This window comes from Nuphar pumila, chromosome 12 (genome assembly GCF_984573655.1).
Source record: "Nuphar pumila chromosome 12, dmNupPumi1.hap1.1, whole genome shotgun sequence".
In the NCBI taxonomy this organism is placed as follows: Eukaryota; Viridiplantae; Streptophyta; class Magnoliopsida; order Nymphaeales; family Nymphaeaceae; genus Nuphar; species Nuphar pumila.
In genome coordinates, this window is record NC_143260.1 from 52,396,607 (window position 1) to 52,409,765 (window position 13,159).

The following is a 13,159-nucleotide window of genomic DNA, read 5'->3' on the forward strand; positions in this document are numbered from 1 at the left end:
GATAGTAGACAAAAAAATTGAACCAATTTATGTGTCTTCAGAAGACCAAGTCGCTGATGCGTTCACAAAAGGTCTCACAAGGAACCGTTTCTGGTATCTGAAGAACAAGTTGCACAAGGTTTACTCCCATGCACAACTTGAGGGAGGGTATTAGAATATGAATGGACATGGATCCCTTATTGGATCCATATCCATATCATGTTTTATAATGTTGTAATTTGCCTTTCCTATATAGGGCATTTTTATCCTTGTAAAAATGTTGTAACCCTATTTAATATAATCAAGGTTTACCGCAGCATATAGAAAAGAGGCTGCTGATTCCCAGAAAGCACGAGTTATCTTCTCCCTCCCTTCTCATACCTTTCTCGAATTCCTCAACAACGAAACCTGTTAATCGCAGCACAGTTTATCATGACCAAGGGTCTCCTTGAGGTCACCATTCTTGCATTTATCTTCTTTGGTGGTAGATTCTTCAAGAGAGGTCACCTTAGGCTTGAAAGTTTCATTGAACTTGGGGCAAACGAGTTTAATGTGACCCAGCTCATAGCAATGATGACATACAATCATTTTTCTTCCTCCATTGTAGTTTTCTTGTTTACCAAAGTGGGGGGTTTATAGGCTTTTACATTATTGCTGGGTTTGGAAATAGCAAGCACTTCATCAACATTCTTACTCATGCCAAGCCTTGTTTCTTCTTGAGTCATTTCGGCAATAGCATCCTTTATTGGAGGAAAGATGGATCTATAGAGAAGTGATGACCTCACTTGCTCAAATTCGGGACGTAGACCAAATAAGAATTGGAACAATTGATTTTGTTTCATTTGCTTTTGTCTTAATTCGACATCTTTCATAGCAACCCATTTTGGCTCTAAAAGAGCAATTCATCCCATAGTGGGTTTAAATTACTATAGTAGTCTTGAATACTTGAATCACCTTGTTTGGTGGTTCTAATTTTTTCTTGCAAAAAAGTATGCTTTTGCAAGATCCTTTTGGGTATACATACAACAAACAACAACAACAACAACAACTATGCCTTCATCCCAAAACAATTGGGGTCGGCGATATAAACCAAAAAAGAAAATCATTTTGGATCTTCCACATGAATCCTTCTCCTCCAATCATTTCTATCCAATGCCATGTCCTCAGTGAGGTTCAAAGCATCCATATCCTTTCCTATCATCTCCATCCATGTCTTCCTAGGCCTACCCCGACCTCTTTTAACTAATATATTTTCCCATTTCTCCATCCTTCTAACTGGAGCATCATTAGGCCTTCACCGAATATGTCTAAACCACTGTAAACGATTCTCTCTCATCTTATTTTCAATGGGTGCAACGCCTACCTTCTTACGTATCTCCTCATTCTGAATCTTATCTTTTATTGTATTTCCACACATCCATCTAAGTATACGCATCTCAGCTACACTCATTTTTTGAATATGATGTCTCTTGGCAGCCCAACATTAGGTACCATATAGTAAAGCGGGCCTAATAGTCGTCCTATAAAACTTTCCCTTCAACCGCAATGGTATTCTACGATCGCACAACACTCCAGTTGCACTTTTCCATTTCATCCACCCAACCTTTATCCTATGATTTACATCTCCATCAATTTCTCCATACTTTTGAATGATAGATCCCAAATATTTGAAATAATCATCCACCGGTATTTCTTGCTCACCAAGCTTCACTACACTCCCATCACTACTTCGTTGCTTACTAAACCGACATTCCATGTATTCTGTCTTACTCTTACTCAACTTAAAACCTCTTGCTTCCAATGTCTGTCTCCATAATTCTAACTTAGCATTAACCCCAGCTCTAGACTCATCAATCAAAACAATATCATCAGCAAACAACATACACCACGGCACATTTTCTTGAATTGATCTCGTAAGCTCATCCATCACTATAGCAAATAAGAAAGGGCTTAAAGCAGATCCTTGATGTAACCCAACCGTTATAGGAAAATTGGTTGTCACCCCTCCACAAGTGCGGCCATTGGTTACTACTCCTTCATACATATCTTTAATTATACTAATGTACTTGAGAGAAACACCTTTCTTCATCATTGTCCACCAGAGAACGTCCCTAGGTACTCTATCGTATGCCTTCTCCAAATCAATAAAAACCATATGCAAATCTTTGTTCCTCTCTCTATTTCTCTCAATAAGTTGTCTAAGAAGATGTATAGCTTCCATAGTTGATCTTCCAGGCATAAAACGAAATTGATTCTCCGATATCATGACAACCTTCCTCAACCTAGACTCAATAACCCTCTCCCAAAATTTCATAGTATGACTCATGAGTTTTATACCACGATAGTTTGTGCAATCTTGTATAATACCCTTATTCTTATATAGATGCACCAAAGTACTCTTCTTCTACTCATTAGGCATCTTATTTGTCCGCCAAATCTTGTTAAAAAGATTTGTCAACCATTCTAAACCTTTCTCTCCCAAGCATTTCCAAGCCTCGATAGGTATACCACCTGGGCCAACTGTCCTTTTTGATTTCATTTTCTTCAAAGCTTCTGCAATTTCTTTCTTTTGAATCTTGCGCATGAAGTCACGATTCATCTCATGAAAAGGAATAGAGAAGTCTCCAAGATCCTGAGCATGACTTCCATTAAATAGCTTATCAAAATAATCTATTTCATAAAAAATCAAGCCTCATTGTCCCGGCAAAATTTAGCTATATTAGCACATATCTTGAGTTCGACGTTGTTCATAAACCAAGCAAGGATTTTTGCGTGATTGTTTTCCCAATCTTCAACTTTCTTTTGATGATTTTCAATGGCTTTGAGGCGAGCATCTCCCTCAAGAGCCTTTTCTTGTCCACTTTCGATCTTTGTGAGTTCTAATCTAGGTTCCGGAATGAAACCCATAACATACTTCCAAAGTTTCTTGCCTTTGAGGTTGTTCTCCATTGCCGATGCCCACATCATGTAGTTCTTTTCATTGAGTTTGAAGGATAGGTCAATTTTTGCTTCCATAATGCCACCAAGAAGTGAGAAGAAGGGAAACAATAGATGAGAAGTATACGTACCACGCTTCTTCCTTTAAGAACCGAGTGGCTCTGATACCATGTAATGAGATATGCGGAAATATAAAGAGTGCTATAAGCACTTGTAATGTCCTACAATGGACAACCAAAAGAGACAATAGTCAAGTCTACTAAGGGACAGCACATACGCAAGCCTTGAGAAAGGCAAAATATAAATGCCTCTTTATTGATAAAGAGAGAGAGAGAGAGCTCTCAATCCTAAAACATACAAAGGGGGTCACCCTTATTTATACAAAGAATCATGGTAAAAAGGAGGGCCATGAGCCTCAAAAGAAGAGCCCAAAAGGGGGCTCCCATGGAGTCGTTGGGAGCCCCCAACGACTCTATGGTGGGCCCCTTTTTTGGCTTTTACAAAAATAAGAAAAATAAAAAAAAAAAATAAAAAGAATTAAAAAAACTTAATTTAAAAGAAATATAGTTGTTTTATAAAACAACTATGTGAAAAGTCATAAATACCCCTATCGGGTATATATATATATATATATATATATATATATATATATATATATATATATATATATATATATATATATATATATATTAACACTTTGTTCTGGTTGTGACCTTAGACAAACTTAAAAGTTCAATATGGACTTGCTAATGAATTATTCCATTGTAAGGTCATCAAGCATTTGAAATGTCGTGAAAAATTGATTCATTTTGGTTAATATAGTACGAGGAATGAAAATTTTGCTCTAAATAGGTTTAGTGAGGCTTGGAACCCTTGAAGCTGTGCTTATTTTTCAAACAAATCATACGTCCAGCATTTCTAAGGTTATATCTTCTGTCACATAAAACGACGCTTTTAACCATTTTATGATACAAATGTTGTGTATTTATTAATTTTGGATTGGATTGGCCAACTTGGACATAAACACTTATCTATTTTTGTGAAATAAGCTTGTGATTTTAACAATTTTGGATAGACCAATTTCAACATAATCTCAAAGCTGTGGACTGCTCCACCCACTCATCGATCTACAAACAACAAAGTGCGGGCTGTTGTGTTTATCAGAAGTATTTTCTGTATATTTTCAAATTATTTAAAATAACCTTTTGTCCTTTAACTTTTTGTTGGTGAAAAGCCGTGTAGGAATTGACGTGTCCTATGGATATGCTTTCTCTGTGGAATGAGATTTTAGTGAAATTTTTAAAAGAAAAAAGTCAAAATGTTTCTTTTTTGAATTATACAAATAGACCAGTGCTGGACATCTAAAAGCATTTAAATTTTATGAGTTGGAATTTTCTGATAGGAGATTGTAAATTATATTAGAAAGTTTATAGTTGTTTGCTCTGCATCATTTATTTACTGAATCATGTATTCTAACGCTTTAGGTACTTTAGGGACGCTTTATCTTTCTACAGCCCATAAGTTGAGGCTTTGATTTTTTTTTACTGTTTCCAAAATTGTTGAGCTTATCATCCAATTATTTCAGAAGCATTTGGTTGCTTTGATCGTACAAATTCTGGAAATTTTCTTCTAAGTGTTTTCTCACATCAGATGGTACAAAGGACTTGATGGTTGCTCAAGTTCTTCCTTTCTATTTTTCTGATTTGTTATTTGGTACTGTTGATGTTCATGTCAATAGTTTGAATGTGGTTTATATAGAATGGGTAGCATAACAATTTCCTACTCTATTGATATAGGTGCCTAAAAGTCATCGAAATGCTGCAATCATGCTGTGAGAAATGCAAATATAAATCAACGCATTGTGCTTCTGTGTCTGGCCTCTTGAAAACAAATAAGGATGCAAAAGTCTGATTTTCATTTGCTTGGTATGTCCTCAGGTAAAGGTATAGCAGACTAGCTTAGAAGTCTGCTAACTAATTATAGACTTGCTACATCATGTTGATGTAGCTCTTTGGAAGCTTCTGGTGTTTAGCTTTAGGGATAATATGAAATATTGAAGTTTTGCTTTCTCGTGTTTCCATATTGATAATGATTTGCATGTACTTTGTCAGCATCTCTTAACTGCTCATCTAGAGATTGGCTTGGAAGGTGACAGTAAACTGCAGTTGCGTCATGCTCATTGGCAAAAATCGTTGGTGAAACCTCGAAAGGTTTTGAATAAGATAGGAATTTTCAGATTTTACTTTTAATTGTATGTACAGAGTGACAATGAATAAAAAAATAGAAAAGAAAGGGGTGGAAACTGGTCTTATGCTTTCTTTTAGGGATGAAGCTCTCTTTGCTTGTTGAGAAAGCAACAAGATTGCTTGAACTGGAACACATACCTTGGCATTAGAGAGGAACTATCTATATGCCATATGAATTTTAACTTTCTACAGAAATAAAACTTTCTTGTAAGTTTGCATTTCATGCCAGCAAATCTGAGTCCCCACATGGCCGACAAGTTTCATAACAAGGTTCTTCAAGTGCTTTCTTAGCCTTATTTAAAAGCCTCCTTTCTTTGGCAGCAGCATAGTGGCGGTCTTTTAGTATCTTCATAACACTCCCATCTATGTGAGCTGATTATTTTAAGGCTTGAAAATCAACAGCTCAGAATTTTAATAATATTCAAGTCTCGATCAATGAGATTTTTTTCATCAAAAAAACATGATCAACGTTTGATTCTTAACAAGTGGAACATGTTGAACGCATCTGGAAGGTCGAGGTCGGATTTGTAAAAGATTGTCAAAAGTCCCCCATCCATACTTGGTATATATATAAGAGGGAACGATAGCGACCGAAGGAGTTAACGAGCATAGCGAGTGAATGGTACAGATTAAACCCCTAGCAAAGGCGACAACCTAATCCCTCGCCTAAGTGAGATATTGGTAGGAGACGTCAAGTGTAGTATACTGAAAGAGATTACATGTAGACCAAAGAATGATATTTCACTCATGATCTGGCCACCATCACCTGTAGTCTACTAAAAGTGACTACAAGACCCAATCATGAGTTGGAAGGATGAGGCCTTTTTCTCGAAAAACTTTATCCGGATGAGAGAAAATGAAGATGGTGCATAATCGGATCTTGTTATGTTACTTTGAATGAATCTTAGCCTGCCTAACTTTATATATATATATATATATATATATATATATATAGAGAGAGAGAGAGAGAGAGAGAGAGAGAAATGTGTAGTTGAGCGGTTCTTAACAATGTAATAAAAAAGTAATTGCACATAGAATAATAAATACTCTTATAGTTGTTTATGGATGTCTATACCTTCTTTTGTACCAGATGAGTCTGAATAAACAAGAAAAACAATGAATTAGATTTTTTAGAATCACTGTTATCATATGCATAAACATATAGGTGTGAACAGGTAGAGACTACTAAAATTTACATATGTCATTGCATATGAATTTCATATATAAATAAAAAATATATATTTATGGTTATGTGATTGACCTATTGATACAAGTTACGAGCTTGTTTGTTGCATATGAGGTGCTTGTGTGTGTGAGCGACACAAGAAAGATCGAATCAGAGTTTGTTTCTTATATATCTGAATGCAAAAATGCATTAATGTTTTGAAAATGGACATGAGAATTAATAATTTAGATAATGTGTATCATAGTCATGAGTTGGACATGAGTATGGTTTTTTTTTAAGATAAAAAAAGTGAAAGTTTACATTTTCATGGACTGTTATATTTTATTTAACTTTGAAGCATACTTTGAATTGTATATTCTCATTCATTTATGTAAACACGTATCATGGATATGAATAAATGTAATGTTTAATCTCATGAATGAGAATGAATATGAGTTTGAGTTTCATGCATACAACTTACGCAATTATGAATGTTATGAAATGAATGATGATAAATGTAATTGAATGTTATGTGTATGTTTTGATATAGATTCTCTTGACCCTCATTTTCTTAAATGATAAGAATCACACTTTGATTGTACTATTACAATCTTGATATATATTTTTTAAATTTAGTTTTGAGTTTTCTATGCATAAGTGGTTGATGTCCTACAACATTATAGATAACCTCATGGAAGACTGAAGCAAAATGCGGGTTGTTACGCGGTTGAGGGTTTCACTCTTACGTATTACAATCTTTGGAGGATTCAGATAAGTTTTTATGGTTATAAACTTATAAAAATTTAACTTTGTTATGTCGGAATCTTTATGTTGGAAGAATTGTAATATGTCGGAATAAGAATATTTTTGAATTTCATCTTTCCACTTATGCAATGGTTATACTTATGTTTTAAAACTTTTAAATCTTTATATAACTTCTCAGTTGTCTTAAACCTTAAACAAATTTTGTCTTTTGCATTTTTTCTACATATGAAAGTCTTTAGAATAATAACCTCAATCGAGTTGTGTCTATGGATGATTCTTTATTGAATCTGATACTGAAAGGCTAATATACACTCGCACTTGCACTCAAGTGGGTCATCTAGTATTTGAAACAGTTTGAAATGTAGTTATATAAATAAACTTGTTGACATATTAATTACTTTCGAAAATCATGCGAAATTTTATAATGAATAAAAAATTTTAAATTGTTTTCAAAATTTTGGGTTTGAGAGAGTTTTAAAAAGGTTGATTTTTTTAAGAGATAGACCTAGATAGTTGACTTTATCTTTCTTTTGTTACCAAACACTGACCTTACCATATCTAGTAGAAGACGGGGTCATAGCTGATGTTACTTCGACATGGTTGCAGTTTAAGAAACAGTGTTGGGACTTTCCTGTTTCTTTATGGGAAGGGTGTTGAGCACCTCTTGGATGCTTCATACTCTACCCGTCCACGGTGTCAGATACAAAAGGATATCAATTTTCCAAAAGGGAGATCCTTATGTTAATATAAAATAAAATGAATGAGTCATCTCCTTCTACTTATGATGTAAAACATACCTAAACTATATTCAGCTTATGTGAGTTCGTAAAAAAAAATGAGCTTACACAAGTTCAGCTAAACACTTGAATATATATATAAATTTTTTAAAGGCAAGCTGGGGGTTAGGCAAACTGTACCACTGGGGTTTAAACATGCAACGTCCCATCACAAGGAGACGTGCACCAACCGCACTGAGCCCCCCATTGGTTAAACACTTGAATATTTGCATCTCCAAAGTTAGCAAGATTTTCCAAGTTCACCTCATCATGATTGAAGCGTTTGAATATTTGACACAACGAGGCAATATTGTTTTAGAGAGGATTACGTCATCTTAAAAATGAATGACACCCATGAAAACAGTGAATAAGCTCATCAGGAGCAGTTCATTTCATATTCATACCCATACCTACACATATCACGTGGGTATATGTATGCATGGAGGAAGATGAAAATATAAGGTATGAACAAATACTAACGTAGATTTAACTGAGTTTTTTAGAGAAAAATCACCATTAAAAAAACTAACACAATAAAACTTTCACAAAATTGTGTAGGGTGAAGTCCTACTATAGTACCTCACACTACACTAAGTGGCAAAAGGTGGAGAGCCAACACCAAATTCGGTGGAGAGAGAGGGAATAAGAAGAGGGATAAGAGAAATGAATTTTCTAAAATCCAAGGAGAATATGAGTCTAACATCTTTTTTAGGTGTATTTATAGGAGATTTTTGAGTTAAGGTGAGATGTGTGATGGAGAGCATATGAGAGGAGATGGAGGGATGAGATGGAATCTAGCCCTCCACTCTAAAATCGAGTTTTCAAGTTTGACTCCTTTTTTACAAAAATCAAGGTTTGCCGTTTTCTAATTTCACACGCAAATGGTATGCTAAAAAAGGTCTTAGCACATGCATATCATATTAGGTTGTCTTGGGGAAGGGGTAGATCTTTACTTAGGATTCCAATGTGGGAGGAGCCTTTGAGACCCATACCCCTTCATGCATTTTCCAAGGAGATCCTACGTAAGAAAATGCCCCAACCTCTAGTTGGTCTAATCCCAACTAGACACTAACCAAGTTGCTAATACATTATTTTATTCTTTTTTTAATACTTAGTATTGATTTTTCATAAATCATGTTTCAATTAACTTACATAGTTAATTATTATCTACCTTGAAAATCAATCACTAATACAATTTATTCAACAATAATTTAATAATTATCTTAAATTATTAATTAAATTAATTTCTTAACTTAATTATCAATTTAGACATTAATTGTCAACAACACCTAAGTCAAACCCAGAACTTAAGAATTTTAACACACATCAAAACATACTAATTAAGAAATAAAATATTTTGCATTTGAATACCAAAACACTTTGATTTAATTTACTAAAATTTTGTGGGTCTTACAATCATAGGGTTGCAGGGGCCGTGCTCTTTGCCAATAATGCAAAGGTTCAGGGCAATGAGCTCCCAAGACAAAAATTATTGAAAGGTAGTTTTATAATTTTACTCAAAATAGGTTGCCCTAGACTCCTTGTATTTAAAGAGGGCAACTCGTCTTTTGTAACTGTGCGGGTGTGTGTGAGGATCTCCCGATTTATCTTCTTTTTGTTTTTGTTTCTTCCATCTATTGATAGTGCAATGTTGTTGAGTAGTTCCTCGTTACAAAATGCCCTTTTGGGATTAGAAAGTTTGGCCTCAATTTTTGAGCTTCAATCATTTACAACCAACATTAAATTTTTTTTTTATGATAAAAGTTTCCGGACAAAATGACTAAACATTGTAGTCATGGTCATCCAAGCTCTTACAGAGTTCACCAGTTAAAGCACCCACAAACTCAGTGAGAGTCAAATCTGAGATGAAGGGGTCAGCAAACCTTTAATCGCCAGCTTTATCTAACTGCATTTGAAATAGCCAAATGAGGTATAAAAATGACAGTGTTGTTTATTTTTATTGATCAACTCAATGGCTGGCTGGGCAACAAACCGAATGCTCTATGGCAAGGTAGAGGATGAGAATGGCGGTGATGAAAAGATGAGCTAAGAAGATGAGAGCCAAGAGCTTACCATACAAATATAAGACATAGTCAACAAATGAATCAGATTGGAAGTGACTAAAAAGAAAGCATTGAATCCCCTACCATATCTTCTATTGTATTTCTGACCTGGGGAATTTCTCTCTCATTTTATAAAAGTATGAAACCTTGGGTGATTAATTGGTGGAATACCAGCCAATCCAAAACTTTTTTGAATGATATTCAAGAAAAGAACATTGTAGAAAGATTCATAAAATTAGAAGAACTGCAGTCAATATCGGTTTCTAACCTAAATCAGTTCAGAGAATTGGCCTATCCAGATTCAAACAAAATCAAGCTGAAGTGGTCAATTTTTTTTTTTAAATAAAAAATGTAAAAACTAAATAATATTAAAAAAAAAACGTTGATTCAATCCCAATTTAGCCCAAATCAGTTGATTTAGGCTGAATTGAGAATGAATCGTGCAACTCTATATGGAGGCGAAATTGGACCCTAGTAAAATCAAATTTGGGCCAATTCAATGTGGGTCGGCCGATTCAGGTCAATTTGCATAATTACTGATAACGATTGGTGCCACCCATTCTCTCTCCCTCACAAAACATTATTTTGAAATATAACTTATAAAACCAGGTGGTTAAATGTATAATTGAAACCTTGGGCGACTTTCTAAATGGTCGATAAGTTGGGTGATTTGTGTAAATTGCTCTTTGGGCACCCTTGATTGGCGGAGGAGTTGAGCTAATCACCGAGATGGCTCTACATGTAAGTCCGTCCTTAGCAGACACCTGGGGCCCAAGCGTTTGCAAAGTACTGTGATGCCCCTCCATGTATGATTCCCAAACCTATTGCATCGAGGACTCAACCCCCAGCATCTCCCGTCGCATCCGGCTGGCGGCCTGCCATTTCCACTTCCGCAACTGAGCCCCCTCACCAAAACATTCTCACTGAAATCAAAGCCTCCCAAACCCCAGAGAGAGAGAGAGAGAGAGAGAGAGAGAGAGAGAGAGATGGCCTTCACCACCCATGAGCACCACCATCCCTTGAGCTCTTACGGCACCATCCCAGCAGCACCACCACCAACTCCTTCAAACAACACCAACAACCTCACCCGCTCATCTGCCTCTTCCTCCTCTTCAGCTTTCCCCACTTTGGATCCCCTATCGAACTTCCTGCAGCTCTCGTCCTCTCTGCCCCTCTCTCTCTCGCTCCCCACCAACTGCAACCTCTCAACAGCATCTCTCCCCACCACCGACCCACCTCTCATTCCTCTCCACGGAAACCCGAACCTCTCAAGCGACGTACTTGCTGTTGCCAGGGACCGTGGCTTCTTCCAGCTGATCGACCACAGCATATCCCCACAAACAGCACACGCTGCCCACCTCCATTCCACTGCTCTGCTTCATGAGAGCCATCCCAATAGTGATTCCTACGAGTGTCCTGTGGGATTTGAAGATGATGGTAACGAAGAAGAAGAGGAAAGAAACCATCGGACCTTATGTTTTGACAAAGCTTCCAGCGGCGGCCTTCTGGCGGAGTTCTTGGGAGAGCTTGGGGCCGTTGCATTCAGAGTCATGGAGATCTTGGGCTTTGAAAAAGCTCTGGGAGGAGCCAACGGTCCTTTACCCTTGGTATGGGTTTCTAATGCCATGGTAACTAACAAGCCTGTCTCCAGTCGGTTGTATCCTTACATAATCGGCCTGCAATACCAAGTGCATAGCCGGACCTGCCTTCTGCGGATGCGTTCTGGTTGGGTTTCTGCTACGCCACAGGTGGATGCTGTTCTGGTTACCATTGGAGACATTGCAAAGGCAAGCCAAATTCTCAAGAATGTGAACACGATTTATTTTATCAGTTTTACTTTCAAAAGACAAAAAAAGATGTCTTAGAAGCTTTATATATGCAGAATCTATCCATCAAACCAACTAGCATTTTCATGGAGAGTCTTTTGTTTTCTTCCTGTTCGTATGTTTTCTGAGTTCCAGGTTTGGAGCAATGGAAGGTTTTGTAATGTGATCGGAAGGCCGGTGTACAAGTCGTCAGTCACGGAAAACAAGTGTTGCTCTCCAATGACAATGCTTATGACTTGGCCTTCTTCCATAGAGAAAACCATCTTCCCTTTGCTGGAGTTTAATGCTGGTGACAAAAAGGAAGATAATGATGCTGAAGATGACGAACCTACACAGAGGAAGTTCATATCGTTCCCTTTTCAAGAGTATGCATATAGAGTGTACAATCAGAGGCTTTTTCTAAAAGATCCTCTTGACAGATACAGGGTCAAAAATTGCAAGGTAGTTGATACCATAACCAAACATGGCTTTTTGGGATTCTGATTATGTATCAACTTTCATCTGAATCTATATTCAGTTTGCTTGTTTTCCTTGTACCAATTAGCAAAGACCGGTGAACTTACTAGCTGGAATTGTGCTTTGTAGAGTTCTATGTTAGAAAAGAAATCCCAAATCCTGCTCTATGCTTAAGCAATGTGAGCCAGAGCAAAAACAACAGTATACATACAGGGCGGCGATTTCTTCGTTTTCAAATGCAGTTTATGTCACGATCAAACACAAACACAGTGGCCCAGTCGTCGTTCACATAGAATCTGCTTAATAATCTGTGTCGAGTATGCAGGAGCAGATGATACATCCAGCAAGCGGCAAAACTTTTGCCTCCTGAAATGTGTCGATGCATGTTAAACAAACTTTTAACACATTCAACGAGCTTTCATTTTGTATTCTAGATGTCACTTTGTCTGAGCTGAGATTAACAGGAACCTAGTATCTGCAACCGGATGCAACACTGCCACAAGTTTCTGCAGCAAAATGCTCTGCATAAACAAAATCTGACCGTTGAGGATAAAAGTAACTATTACATCCACAAATGCTGATAGAATTTATAAGATTTGGAGTTCTCATTACACATTCCGGAGAGCCTAAAAAATTGAGCTAAGGATTGGGCAATTCTATCTCAAGCTGTTTGGGATCTAGAAGCAAGTGTGGATTTTGTAGTTACATCCCCAACTACGGGCTTCCAAACACGTTTTTAATATTTATTTTTCATCTGCTCCATTTTGTTTTTTGGACATGTTTTATTGAAATCAAGTTCAGATACCAGTATGCTAAGCAGCTATCATGGCCATTTGAGTGGTGGCAGCTCCACTTGCTTTAATAATAGAAATTTTGCTGCCAATAATTGAAGTCCAACCTACAGTTATCATTTGTACCCAAAAATTGAACAGGATACCGCTGAAAA

The 13,159-nt window shown here is 36.6% G+C and overlaps 2 protein-coding genes across 3 annotated transcripts in view; both read left to right on the top strand.

The window, feature by feature from the left end:
• The window catches only part of LOC149820900 (Cox19 family protein (CHCH motif)), a 28,894-nt gene extending 23,499 nt beyond the window's left edge, over positions 1–5,395 (top strand). Inside the window, exons 2-3 of one of the 2 annotated variants that reach the window (XM_089982773.1) lie at positions 4,713–4,853; positions 5,028–5,395. In XM_089982773.1, coding sequence (XP_089838899.1) covers positions 4,713–4,827 — 115 coding nt within the window. In that variant the 3' untranslated portion in view covers positions 4,828–4,853; positions 5,028–5,395. The remainder of the gene's footprint in view (positions 1–4,712; positions 4,854–5,027) is intronic. The other variant, XM_089982774.1, reaches the window with a different exon arrangement.
• Positions 5,396–10,848: 5,453 nt separating this feature from the next.
• Positions 10,849–12,240, top strand: LOC149820901 (uncharacterized). Its single transcript, XM_089981861.1, has 2 exons — positions 10,849–11,718; positions 11,893–12,240. Exons 1-2 carry the CDS (start codon positions 10,918–10,920, stop codon positions 12,238–12,240), a joined length of 1,149 nt encoding a protein of 382 aa, XP_089837987.1. The 5' UTR covers positions 10,849–10,917.
• Positions 12,241–13,159: the final 919 nt, after the last annotated feature.